Source organism: Callospermophilus lateralis, chromosome 1 (genome assembly GCF_048772815.1).
Source record: "Callospermophilus lateralis isolate mCalLat2 chromosome 1, mCalLat2.hap1, whole genome shotgun sequence".
Lineage (NCBI taxonomy): Eukaryota > Metazoa > Chordata > Mammalia > Rodentia > Sciuridae > Callospermophilus > Callospermophilus lateralis.
In genome coordinates this window covers 180,326,249-180,339,300 of record NC_135305.1, presented here as the reverse complement: position 1 = coordinate 180,339,300, position 13,052 = coordinate 180,326,249, and the positions used below count along the sequence as shown (strand labels likewise).

General features: G+C 45.3%; 2 protein-coding genes across 3 annotated transcripts in view; one reads left to right on the top strand and one right to left on the bottom strand.

Annotated features, from left to right (window-relative positions):
• The first annotated feature begins 4,061 nt into the window (after positions 1-4,061).
• Arhgef3 (Rho guanine nucleotide exchange factor 3) overlaps positions 4,062-13,052 on the top strand; it is a 312,562-nt gene continuing 303,571 nt past the window's right edge. The window contains exon 1 of one of the 2 annotated variants that reach the window (XM_076868328.1): positions 4,062-4,080. The gene's annotated coding sequence lies outside the window, so the exon portion shown is untranslated. Of the gene's footprint in view, positions 4,081-4,571; positions 4,623-13,052 lie in introns of those variants that run through there. The other variant, XM_076868319.1, reaches the window with a different exon arrangement.
• Positions 10,008-12,631, bottom strand: Spata12 (spermatogenesis associated 12). Its single transcript, XM_076856286.1, is given in 6 exon segments — positions 10,008-10,117; positions 10,120-10,191; positions 10,194-10,364; positions 10,367-10,435; positions 10,438-10,515; positions 12,577-12,631. Coding segments are annotated over 6 exon segments (555 nt in total).

Below are 13,052 nucleotides of genomic sequence, written 5' to 3'. Positions count from 1 at the left end.
GACTTTAAAGTTTCCCTATGGAAAGCCTAACAGAGCTTTTGTGAGACTTGAATGTAAGGTTAGGTGGCACAGAACCTGGCACACAGTGAGTCCTATATCTGTGGATGTGGGCACCAAGTGACAGGTTAAAAGATGTACAGTTAATGGGACTTTCCCACGAATGTCTCCATGAGTCCTGGGTACCTGGTGGGCTAGCAAACTAAAGTGGGCCTTCTGTCTCTTAGAGGTCTCAATTCAGCTAGCCTGCAGCAGAGAGGAACACTTGATCAGATGTCACTTCTTGCTTGAAACTACAAAAGACCCTGGAGGTGAACACCAAAGCTCATAATCCTGCCACAGGTGTCACTATCTTCAAGGGTGGGGACTACACTAGGCAGGTGTTATTTCATCAATTTGCTGCTCCATACCTTTCAGATTCTTAAAACGATGGGAGGAGGAGCATTGGTGCAGGGTACCACTACAGGCAGAAGGTTGAGTATCTCTCCCAGGAATTCCACTTCTAGGGTTGTATCTTTTACAACCAGTAACCAGAAATGTGTGTCAAAATTTATTGTGCAAAGATTTTCATCACCAAGCTTGATCCTGATAACGAGAAATGAGGAACAAAGCAAGTGCCCTCAAAGATTGATTTTTATAAGAAGAGGGTACTGTCATACGATAAACCAATCATGTTGTAGAAGAACAGTTCATGACAGAGGAAAAGGCTCATAATGTATTACATGAAATGTAAAGGACACAAATTAACAGTGGTTATCTCTGGGTGGTGATTGTGGTTCCATCTTACATAATCTTTATACCTCTTGGAATTTTTTTTTTTTTTTGTGGTGCTGGGGTTTGAACCCAAGACTTTGTGCATGCAAGGCAGGCACTCTACAACTAAGCTATATCCTTAGCCCCCTCTTGAAATTTTTTACACTGTTTTACAATGAGAGGTATTATATAATCAGAGGGTCTTAAATATATGGTTACATACAACATGTTCAGCAAGTATTCAAGGTACAAGGTAGAAACTAGGAGGCAGGGGCTGGTTGTTGCAGTGTCTTGCCTTTGCCCACTATTGTGCCTTTTTATTATTTTATTTTTTTGTGTTGCTAGGGATTTAATCCAGGGCTTTTACATGCTAGGGAAGTGCTCTACCACTAAGCAACATGCCCAATTCTTTTTATTTTGAGACAGGTCTCACTAAGTTACTGGGGTTGACCTGGAACTTGTGACCCTCCTGCCTCAGGCTCCCAAGTAGCTGGGATTACGGGCATGTACCATTGTACCCAGCCTGTCATGATTGTGCACAGGTGCTTCCCCAAGTGTGCTGCCCTGCCCCATGCTCCAGGCTGTAACCATTATTTTCCTGCCTGGTGTCAATCATAGCTCCTCATGCTGGGGTCTCCTGCAGACACCGTGGGTTTCCTAACTGATTTAATAAAGGGATTGTCCTTGTCCTACCCCAAACTTTCTTGCAGAATTAGGGAAGACAGGTGAATTTAAGAACGAGCCCCTCCCCCCACCAACTATATTAAGGAGAAAAAGTGACTGATGATTGGTGTCTTTTGGTCTCTTCACCAGTTTCCAAACCCTGGATAGTAACCCACATTTCCTGACTATGCCCTTCTTTATCCCCACCAAAAGATAACTTTTTTTCCTTGAACGAACTTCCAACTTGAGTCCAGTGACCAATTCCTTCTTTCCTCCCCCAGCCATCAGCAGGGCCAAGCGTGGCATAGGAGGAAGGTATGGGAGAAGCCGCATATATAAACCCTTGTGAGATAAAACTGATGTGCTGCTAAGTGTGCATATCCTACTTGTAGGTGTATTCTGCTTTCCAGAAACCCTGAATTATAAAAAAGGAAGTCAAGGAGTTTGCCTTTAATAACAATACAAAGACACATTGCTTTTGGCAGTGAACAGACTTAGCTACTGTATTCCTTCCTCACTCAGCAACCAGTGCGATGTTCCCCAAATCCCGAATGCCTCTGCCTTTCTATGAGCAAAGTCTGGCTCACCTTGGCCAACAAATCTCCTCTGGCCTCGTCCCCCCACCACCTGCCACCTTTGTAGACTTCCAGTATGGTGATATGTTCTCTCCTGCTTCCTCACCACCTGACCTCTCACACTTTCACCTGCCTGGTTCCCTGTCCTGTCAGGGTTCAGCCCAGACCTGCTTTCCAAGGAAGCCTCCTTCTTCCTGGACCAGCGCCTCTCCGAGTGTCTCTTTCCATGTCTTGTTCCCCATTTGCTTGTAGAGGGGATTATCTGCCCCTTCAGCTCCATGAGGTCCCAGACAATCTGTCTTGATACTAGTCAGAGCCCAGCACGGGATATGGCAATAGTTGACACTCAAATAATTAAACTGAATCTATTAGAAAGAAAACTCTTCTCCTTGGTAAGGCTGCCTAGGTAGAACCTCAGGTGTCACATGTGGGTCTGAAGTTGCCAATTGAGTCCTGGGTGAATGAGTGGAAGCCTTTTGTTTTGTACTTAATAAATTTAATTACTTAATGAACATGGTTGGTTTTAGTAGGAATCTTCCACAGTGTGGAGGAAGGAGAATAACAAAGGTATTCTTGTGGGGAAAGGTTGAGAACTAGAAATCTGGACACTAAGTTTGCCCTTAAAAATGGAGTACTTAGGGGAGTGTGTTTTCCCTGAACAGGAAACCAATGGGTCACCAGGGCTCAGTCTAGAGTCTAGGAGCCCCCTTGAAGCTGCAGTGGAATGAAGCTGCAGCTGTTGGAACGGACATTGATTTGCTCAAGATGTTTGATTTCTGGCCCAGAAGGGGACTGTGGGCTAGGAAGAGGCTAAGTAGCAGTAGCAGGCAGAGGTGCCATGAGGACAGTCCCAGCTGGGTCAAGGCAAGTTCTAAAGACATTGCACCGGTCCTTGGGGCTGGACTGGAAGATCTATATTCCTGGGATGCCTTCCAGTGAGCTCTCACTCTCATCCTATGAGGTGGGATGTAAGGGTGGCAGAGTTCACTCCTTGAAGAGAGTTAAGTCCACTCAGCCCTGGTCTTGTTGCTTACTTCACACCAGCTTGAGCGCCCACCCATTGGCTAATGCTCTTTTCTTGATAAGCAGGGCCCAACGGTCATCTCCAGATCTCTCTCACCTTGGGGCTGGCTTAAACTCTCTAAGCTTCAGTTTCTTCTTCTGAGAAGCGGGCGCCGCACAGACCCTCCATTTTAACATTGGGAATGTTAAAATTCTTCACACACCTAAAATGCACAAGTGGTTCATGGAATCATGACAGCTCAGTAACTACAGTCTAGAGCATTCTTTATTCCGGACTGCATGAGGTCCTGAGGACAGCAGACATTTATTTATCTGTTAAATGAATGACCTGGTGCAGATTCCCATGTTTATTTCTGCATGGGTAACCCAGCCACTCCTACAGGCTCAGCACCCAACAACTAACCCTCGATTACTGAAGACCTGCTGGGCGCCCAGGGGTTCAAGCAGTTCGATGCCCGTCCTCTTTCTCATCTCTACAGTCAAGGAAAGTGAGGCTTGGGCAAGACCCGACACGCTGGAGATCTGCCTAGCGGCTGCGGTGGGGACTTTGCGCGCAGGCTTTGGCCCTACCCAGCTAGGGCAACCCCTGTCACTCTTGCCTTTGCAGTCGCCAGCTGGTGACAGTCGCCAGCTGGTGTGAAGTATCCCGCTAGGATACCTGTCCTTTAGCCACCCATGGGGTTTCCGGGGCGCCTTCGCGGCCCTAGAGAGCAGGGGCCAAGGGCTGGCCGTTGCCCTCAGTCTCCAGCACGATGAACCCTCCGTCTAAGTTGGGTTTGGATCGCAATGAATGTTCTGAGGGTCCCCCTGCTCTCCCTTCTTACCTTTCCGGGAGACCCGGGCTGGGCGCTTGGGAAGCAAGGTGTAGAACAGCAGCCACGTGAGGCCGCGTCCAGGATCTGCTTTATCCAGCTCGGGCGCTCCCGGGGTCCCGGGCCCGCCTCCCGCCCCCCGCTCACGTGGCCGGTTCCGCCTCCCCGCCCCGCCCCCCGCCCCGCCCCGTCAGTCGCCGGCGCCGCCGCGGAGCGCTCTTCAGCCCCGCCCGGCCGAGCCAGCGCGGGCCGACGAGGTGAGTCCGCGAGGGTGGAAGCGAATCCTACCCGCCCGCTACAGCCTCTGGGGTTCGCTCCTCCCTTCCCTTAACCCACCAACCCCGCCAGAATTGGACTCCCGCCTCCCTCCCGGTGTCAATGCCGCGGGGGGTGCGCTGGGCGCAGCGCAGGTGGGCAGTGCCACTCGCGGTCCTGACCAGCCGCTGCTTCTGAGGGAGACGCTGACTTGGGTGCCCTGGGAGCTCCTGGCGAAAATTCCCGGAGCTACTTCCGGAGAGGGAGGCGCCACCTGTCCTGGGGGCGCGCCCCTTTTCCTCAACTTTCGTCTCCTGGTCTGCCTCGCGTGAGGCGCTGTTGGTGGTGGCTCTCTGGGTCCCTGGTCACTCGCAGCGGGGCAGCTGGGCTCTGAGCACTCTGAGAGGGGACTGCCGCCCGGGCCCGCCCGGGTCCTTGAGCTGGCGGCGGCTTCGTCTTTTAAACTGCTCACCCCAAGGATCCTGAGGTGGGCGGCGGACGCCTAGAGGTTAAGGTGAAAATTGGTACCTCTAGCCAGAGTCGGGTGAGCGTTTGATAAGGCTGGATGGAAATGGGTTCCCTTGGGCATTGCGGTGGTGGAGGGCTGCTCTCGATTATCATTGGTCTCACAGTGGGCTTGAATGTTGCGGAAACAGAGGGCTTGTTCTTAGAGGACTTGGCTTGCTCGATTTATTGCCTTGACCAGGCTTGCGTCCAAAACTGGGCAAGGATGTCCGAACTGTCAAACAGCAGTTGTCCTGAATGCAGAACTTATTTTTAAGCATTTCCTGCATTACCTAGGTATAACTAATTTCTTCCCTGGGGTGTGGAAGAGGAGAGCTTTGCTCTCTTTGTCTTAGCTGTGTAGTCTTAGGCAAGTTAACTTTACATATCTATGCCTGAGTTTCCTCATTTGTAAAATGGGGGTAATAATAGTATGAACCTTAAAGGGTTTGATAAGATTAAAGTTCCCCAATAGTGACAGTACAAGGTGAATTCTACCTGCTGTTAGTTGCTCTTATTATCACTGCTGACATCAGACTAATAGTGTATCACATCCCTAGCTTCCTAATGAAATGAATGTGTAGACTCTTTCTCCTTCTTCCTTTCCTCCTAGGGATCTGGTGTTGTCTATGCAGTAGCAGAATTTTCCCTTCATCCCAGGGAAACTTGGGCTTTGTTGGGATACCTACTATGGTTAACCAGCCTTGGGCAAAGTATATCTCAGAATGTGGGGTCAGAGGTGAACTTTGTCAAGGATACTGCTGGGAAATGGGATCTTGAACCTTCTGGAAGCTCTTGGATGTGACTGGATGTTTGCCTCTCAGGAGTGGTGTGTGGGGTGGAGTGGATGAGGTTTCACTTGAATTCTTGCAAGCCTCTGTTCCCCCTGACAGGCACACATCCACTAGTCTCTGAGTGTGAGAGTCTATTTAAGGGCCCAGGGGCCTGATCTTGTCTCCCTCTCCTTTATTCTTTCATCTCCAGCAGATTGACTCCTGTGTCAGTGGAGTCTCCCTGGGCTGCACCTGTCTAATTTCTTCTTGTCAGTTTAGTTTCTTTCTTCTTGAACTCCATAAACAGGAGTGTTGAACCTAGGGCCCTGGGCTCCTCCTGAAATATACATGAGACACTTGGAGCACAGGTGTGTGTTTTCCCAGAGGCTTCCCCTTTCATCATATTCTTCAAGAAGCCTGTGTGCCATAAAAATGACTGGTGGAGAGGTGCAAGTTTTACTCATCTCCTCTCCAGGTCAGGCCCAAATTTTTAGGGAGTGGCATGTTGGTGCACACACATTTCTTTGTACCCTAGCTCAGAGCACACCTTCCAGTGCAAAATTCAGATGTGCTTTGACTTAGGACGAAAGGATAACGGAGAAGGCAGGCTGTCAGGTCAGGGCTGTTAGTCTGTGGGGGCCTTCAGAATGGAATGCAGCTGATCAGTATTTCAGTTCAAGATATCAGGAGACTTCTCAGAGCGTTTGTTCATGCTCTTCCTTCTAGTGAGCACACTTATCTCCCACTTCTTCCCATGACCTGCACTTTCTTACCCTTTAGTTCAGTTGTCTCCTCTGTAGAAAGAGTTTCTCTGACCACTCTGTCCAAAGCAATCCCTCCCCAACAGTTTTAGTCACATTCTCCCATTATATTTTGCTCATGGAACTTGCCTGAAATGATTTTTTTTTTTTTTTTGTACCAGGGATTGAACTTAGGGGCGCTCAGCCACATCCCCAGCCCTATTTTCCTAGTTATTGTTGACCCTGAACTCGAATCCTTTACTGACAGGGAATTCACTGCTTCCAACACAGCTGTTCCTTTGGAAGAAAGCTAGGAGTGGGGAACAGCAAAAAATCAGATATAGTCCCTGATTTCGATGAGGATAAGATATGGCCTCCAGGCTTCTGCATGCCACCATCCTCCCAGTCTGTTTTACATCCTGATTATTCTTTTTCCATCAATATCTATCTCATGCATCTGTCTCTACTTCTCTTCCATTACCAAGGTCCCTGAGCCCCTGACCAGAACTCACATGAGCCATGTGTAACCAGCGGGAGAGCAGAAAGGCCATTGGCATAGATTAGAAACCTTCAAGGCCAATTCTGTATTGCTCAGGCACGTTTGTATGATTTAGATCTGAGGTGTCCCCAAAAGCTCATGGGTAAGACAGGGCAAGAAAGTTTAGAGGTGAAATGATTAGGTTATGAAAGCCTCAACCTAAGCATTCATTAAACTACTGATATGGATCAACTGGGCAGTAACTGTAGGTAGATGGGGAGTGGCTGGAGGTGGTGGGTCACTGAGAGTGTGACTTTGGGACTATATTTTGTCACTGGTGAGTAGTGGAGCTTTCTCTCTCTGCTTCTCTTTTAGTTGTAGATGGACACAATACCTTTATTTTATTTATTTTTATGTGGTGCCAAGGATCAAACCCAGTGCCTCTTGCATGCTAGGCAAGCACTGTACCACCGAGCCACAACTCCCCCTACCCTCTTTCTGCTTCATTGTTGCCATGTCCCGGGCCGATTTCCTCCACCACACCCTTCTGCCATGATGTTCTGCCTCATCTCAGACCTAGGCCATCTATGACCTCTGAAACTATAAGCCCCAAATAAACTTCCTCTCCTCTGTGTTCTTGTCAGGTCCATTGGTCACAGTGACATAAAAGCTGACTAAAAAGCCCTATACCTGCATAGAGTGGAAGCAAGGGCAGCTCTGTTTCTTTTATTCTTTCACTGAATTTTTTTTTTTTTGGAGGAGTACCAGGGATTGAACTCAGGGGCACTTGACCACTAAACCACATTCCCAGCCCTATTTTGTATTTTTTTTTTTTTAAGAGACAGGGGTCTCATTAATTTTGCTTAGCGCCTGGATTTTGCTGAGACTGGCTTTGAACTCACGATCCTCCTGCCTCAGCCTCCTGAGCTGCTGGGATTACAGGCATGTGCCACTGTCCCCGGCTCTTTTACTGAATTTTTAAAATTAAGTTTTAAATTTTTTATTTGTTCTTTTTAGTGATACATGACATTAGAATGTATTTGGACATGTCATACATGGAGTATAACTTCCCATTCTTGTGGTTGAACATGATGTGGAGTTACACTGGTCTTGTATTTGTATATGAACATAGGAAAGTTAAGTCTAATTCGTTCTACACTCTATCTATTCACATCCCATCTCTCGTCCCATCAATCCCCTTTGTCTAATCCAAAGTATTTCACACCCCCCCCCATTGTGTATTAGCATTTATGTATCAGAGAGAACATTTAGCCTTTGGTTTTTTGGGATTGGCTTATTTCACTTAGCACGAGTCTTCAGTTCCATCCGTTTACAAGCAAATGTCATAATTTCCTTCTTCTTTATGGCTGAGGAATATTCCACCCTGTATGTATACCACATTTTCTTTATCCAGGTTGGTTTCGTAACTTAGCTATTGTGAATTGAACTGCTATAATTATTGATGTGGCCACTCTTTACTGAATTTTTTGTGACCCATTCCTTAATGTACTTATTAACTGTGATCCCCCTTCATTTTCTCTCCTCTTCCTTATTTATTTATTGATTGATTGGCATTAGAGATTGAACCAAGGGGCACTTTATACCAAGAGCTACATCCCCAGTCCTTTATTTTTTTAATTTTGAGACACAGTCTCACTAGGTTGCTGGGGGGTCTCCCTAAGTTGCTGAGGCTGCCCTTGAACTTGTGATCCTCCTCCCTCAAGCCTCCCAAGTCACTGGGATTACAGGCATGTATCAAGGATCCAGCCCTTACTGTATTTTTCTAAAATTAATTTCATAGTGTTTCATCCAGATATTTTCTGATTTACATCATCTGGCATATATAGGATACCTGGGAAAAGACCATTCCATGCATATGGAACTTAAGGTTGCCATTGAACTCCCAGTATGACCAGTCAGCTCTTGAGCCCTGGACATGATCTATCTCACTGGAGCAGGGGAAGGAGAATGAGGCAGTGTAGACAGAAGTCCCCTCCCTTCCCTCAGATTCTAGCAGATAGCTGGAGTAGGTCTTGGCATTGTGGGCTAGGGTAGTTGACTAAAGACTCATGCATTCTTTTTCAGAGGTGGGGCCAGAAGCATTGATGTTTTCTGAAACTACCACCTGGGGAATGAACATGAACCTAGCAGGGCACTTTAGGAGTTATAACCCCTCATATAATAAAACTTGTCTCACCCCTCTTCCCTGGGTAGGGGTGCCTTCTTTTGTTTCAATTAATTACATCTACCTAAAGGGAATCATGGGGAGGAAAAGTAGTTGTGAAGCAGGGCTCTGATGGAAAAAGTGAAAAGATCAAAATGTATAGCATCAAAGGCCAGAAAGTGTGTGTGTCCTCCTCTTTCTCTGGATTAATGATCAGTTAAAGTTTATTTAATATAGTATAAGATTCCTAGGAGTTGATGGTAGAATGAGACAGACATCATTACCCTATATGCATGCATAATTACACTACTGGAGTGACTCTGCCCCATGTGCAGCCAGAGGAATGAGAAGTTGTGCTCCATTTGTGTATAATATGTGAAAATGCATTCTATTGTCATGTATAACTAATTAAACCAAATTAAAAAAAAAAAAAAAAGATTCCCAGGAGTTAAGAATTTGAGTTCTGGGGCTGGGGTTGTGGCTCAGTGATAGAGCACTTGCCTAGTGTGTGTGAGGCACTGGGTTCTATTCTCAGCACCACATATAAATAAATAAATAAATAAATAAAGTCCAATGACAAGTAAGAAAATATTTTTTTAAAAATACGCATCCTTTAAAACAAATAAAGAATATGAGATCTGGGTAATATGACCTTGTGCTAGTAACTTTGCCTTTTTGAGTTTTGGTGATTCATCTATAAAATGGTGGAAGAGATGTGATGAGAAGGAACCTTGGAAAAAGTGACATCTAAGAAGATACAGACAAGAATAGCTGCTAGTGGGGCTGGGGATGTGGCTCAAGCTGTAGCGCGCCCGCCTGGCATGTGTGCGGCCCTGGTTCGATCCTCAGCACCACATACAAACAAAGATGTTGTGTCCGCTGAAAACTAAAAAATAAATATTAAAAAAACTCTCTCTCCCTCTCTCTCTTAAAAAAAAAAAAAAAAAAAAAAAAAAAAAAAAAAAAAAAAAAAAAAAAAGAATGGCTGCTAGTTGCCCCTAGTGGTGGTAGTGGTGGTTGGGGTGTGGGTGAGGGATAGAAGGAAAACAGCATTTGTAAAGGTCCAGATAAAGAGTTGCCTGGAGCTGGGTACAGTGGCACACGCCTTTAATACCAGCTACTTGGGAGGCTAAAGCAGGAGGATTACAAGTTCAAGGTCGGTCTGGGAAGTTTAAGGGTTGGGGTAGAGCTCAGTGGCAGAGCATTTGCCTAGCAGGTACCAGGTCCAGGTTTCTATCCCCAGTACTGGTGGGGGAATGTTACCAGGCTCTTAGATGATGTAAGTCTCACAGATGACTCTGTGTGTGGGGGGGGTGGGGGTGGGGAGGAGATAGCAACCCTCAAATGCTAGTTGATTGGAATGGCTGCACTCTGTGCTGCTGGCTCTGTACCTGCATCCTCATGATTTCTTTAAACATACTGTGGCAAAGCCCTCTTATTGTTATCTTCTAGATCAGGAGATTGAAGTTGGAGTCATGAATGACTTACTGACAGCTTTGGAGAGCTGGAGGTGAGCAGGGTCTGCCCAAAAAATTCATCTGGGATGCAGTGATGTCAAGAGAGGTGGTACACATCCCCATGAAGTGTCAGCTCTGGGAGGTAGAGGCCGCCTCTGGTTAAATACCTGACCCTGGCATAATGCCAGTGCATAGTGAGGACTCCTAGGGTGTTGGGGGATTGCCCCAGGGCCTCTGTGTACCACAAAACAGTGAGTCTGCAAGAGATCATTGCCTTTAGTTCCTAGGTATCTCCTGACTTTTCCAAGACAGATTCACAAGCTGAGGCAAAAGTGGACTTGGAGCTCAAGTCAAAACTAGAATACTCTAAAAAGATAGGCTAGGGCCCTTGGCCAGAGTTGGAGAAGATCAGTGGAGGCCCTTGGTTCCTGAGGGCTCTGCACACTTGCAACCTGGCTGTTTCCACACATTGGGCTGATTTGTCTTCTCCCATTCTGCATGCTGGTCACTCTCAGGATGTTTCAACAGGGCCCAACCCAGGACTTCAGATACTATAGAGGCTCTTCCCCTTCATACCTTTGCTCCCTCTGTCTTGACTGCTATATGCTGTTTGCCTGAGTCCACTTTCAGAGTTTCCCACACTGCCCACCTCCAAGGGCCTCTTCCCTCTCTTCTTCCCTTTTGACTAGAAAGGCAAATATTCTTTTTCACAAGGAATCCTGACTGTATTCTTATATACAACTAGAAGTTGTAGAGTAAAAAATGAAATTCCACCTCTCCCATCCCAGGTTTGCTTCCAGAGGGAATTTATGTTTTTCTTGTTTTTATGTGCAGGTATCTTAAAAAGAAAAGAAAGAAAAAAGAAACATATGCAGTACATATACATGATATACATGTACAATACATCTAAAATTATCCCATTTTACATATATTGCTCACAATTATAATTTTTTTCATTTAACTGTGTCCTAGAGTGCTTTCTCTGTCTAGGCACATCTCTCTTCTTTTTACCACCTTGGTAGGTAAAACTGTACAACTTTGTATGGAAGTATGTTTTTATTTCTCTTGAATTCGTAGCAATGCTGGTGATGTGGTAACTCTTTTTAACTCTATGTGTATGTTACTGGGAATTGAACCCAGGGCCTTGTGCATGCTAGGTAAGCACTCTACCACTGAGCTATATCCCTAGCCCTATATTTGACATTTATCCCTATCAAACTTTTTCCAAAATGACTGAACCATTTTATAACCCCACCAGCAGTATATGAGGCTTTATTTCTTTGGATCCTCATCCTCACTTACTATCCATCTTTTTGATTACTGCTGTCCTGTTGGGTATGAGGTGGTATCTCATGTATGCATGTATGTGTGTGTGTGTGTGTGTGTGTGTGTGTGTGTGAGTGTGTATGTGGTTCTGGGGATTGAACCCAGGGGCATTCTATCACTGAGCTATCCACCATCCCTTTATATATGTATTTTTTTATTGTGAGACAGGGTCTCACTAAGTTTCTGAAGCTGGCCTCGAACTTGGGATCCTTTTGCCTCAGTCTCCTGAATAGCTGGGATTAGAGGTATGTACTACCTCACAGGCTCTCCTTGTGGTTTTGGCGTGTATTTCCCTGATGGCTAACCATGTTGACCATTTTTCTTGTGCTTATTGGCCATTTCTGTATCTTTTTTTTTTTTTTTGAGAAATGTCTTCACGCCTTTTATTCATTTTTAAATTTGGTTATCTATCTTTGTTGTTGTTGAAAAGGTGGATGTATTATCTACCAAAGGAACATTTAAACAGTAAACAAAGAAATAATGCCACACCTTACTTCCACAACTGATTTCATTCTTATATTTGTCACCTTTCTCTTGTCTACAAACTCATTTTTTTCTCCCCAAATTTGCATTTATACATATGCCCCTTTTTATTGTGTTGTTTTCACCCCGTGTCCCCTGGAGAGATCACAGACAGCCCCTCAAGTCCCACAGGGTCTTGGTAATTATTACTTCTCCATGACACCCCAACTTCTCCCTCCTAGGTGTTGGGAGTTTGGACAGCTTTCAGGGTTTTGTCTGAACCTGTCTTCTTGCCCAGAGTTGATGCTCAGGAATAACTCACTGGCATGTGTGCTTGCTGGGCAACACCAGGTATATGACATTTTCTATATTTTTGGTTCTGTGATTTTTCCCAGCAATGGCTAAGTTTGCCCATTTCAACATCATCTTATTAGCTTTAGAAGAGGTCTTTGTTTTGGTAATAACTCTGGAGCCAAATTGCCTAAATTGGTATCCTCACACTACCACAAATCAGCTGGGTAAATTGGGCAAGTCACTGATCCTCTCTGGGCCTCAGTTTCCTTATCTATTAAGTGGGGGTAATAAAGTCATTACCTAAGAGTGCGCTGTGGAAATTAATGTCTTGACATAGTTGTTCCTCTTTGTTCATGGATTCTGGATCTGTGAATTTCCCTGCTCACCAACATTTACATGGAACCCCACATTAGTGCTTGCTGTGTTTTTACAGTGACTCAGATATTGAATTGTAAGTGTTTTTTATATATCCTCTGTTTGGTCCCTTATCAGAAAGATACATGATTTTCAAATATTTTCTCCTGTTCTTTGGCTATCATTTTGGTTTCTTGATGGTATCCTTTGAAACACAAAGTTTTAATTTTGGCGAAGTTCACTTTAATCTGGTTTTCTAGTTTGGTGTTTTCTGCTTTTGGTGTCATACCTAAGAAATTTTTGTCCAGTCCAAGATCATGAAGATTTGTGCCTGTGTCTTCTAAGAGTTTTGTAGTTTCAGCTCTTAGATTAAGGTTAATTTTTTTTTTTTTTTTAGAGAGAGAATTTTTGATATTTATTTA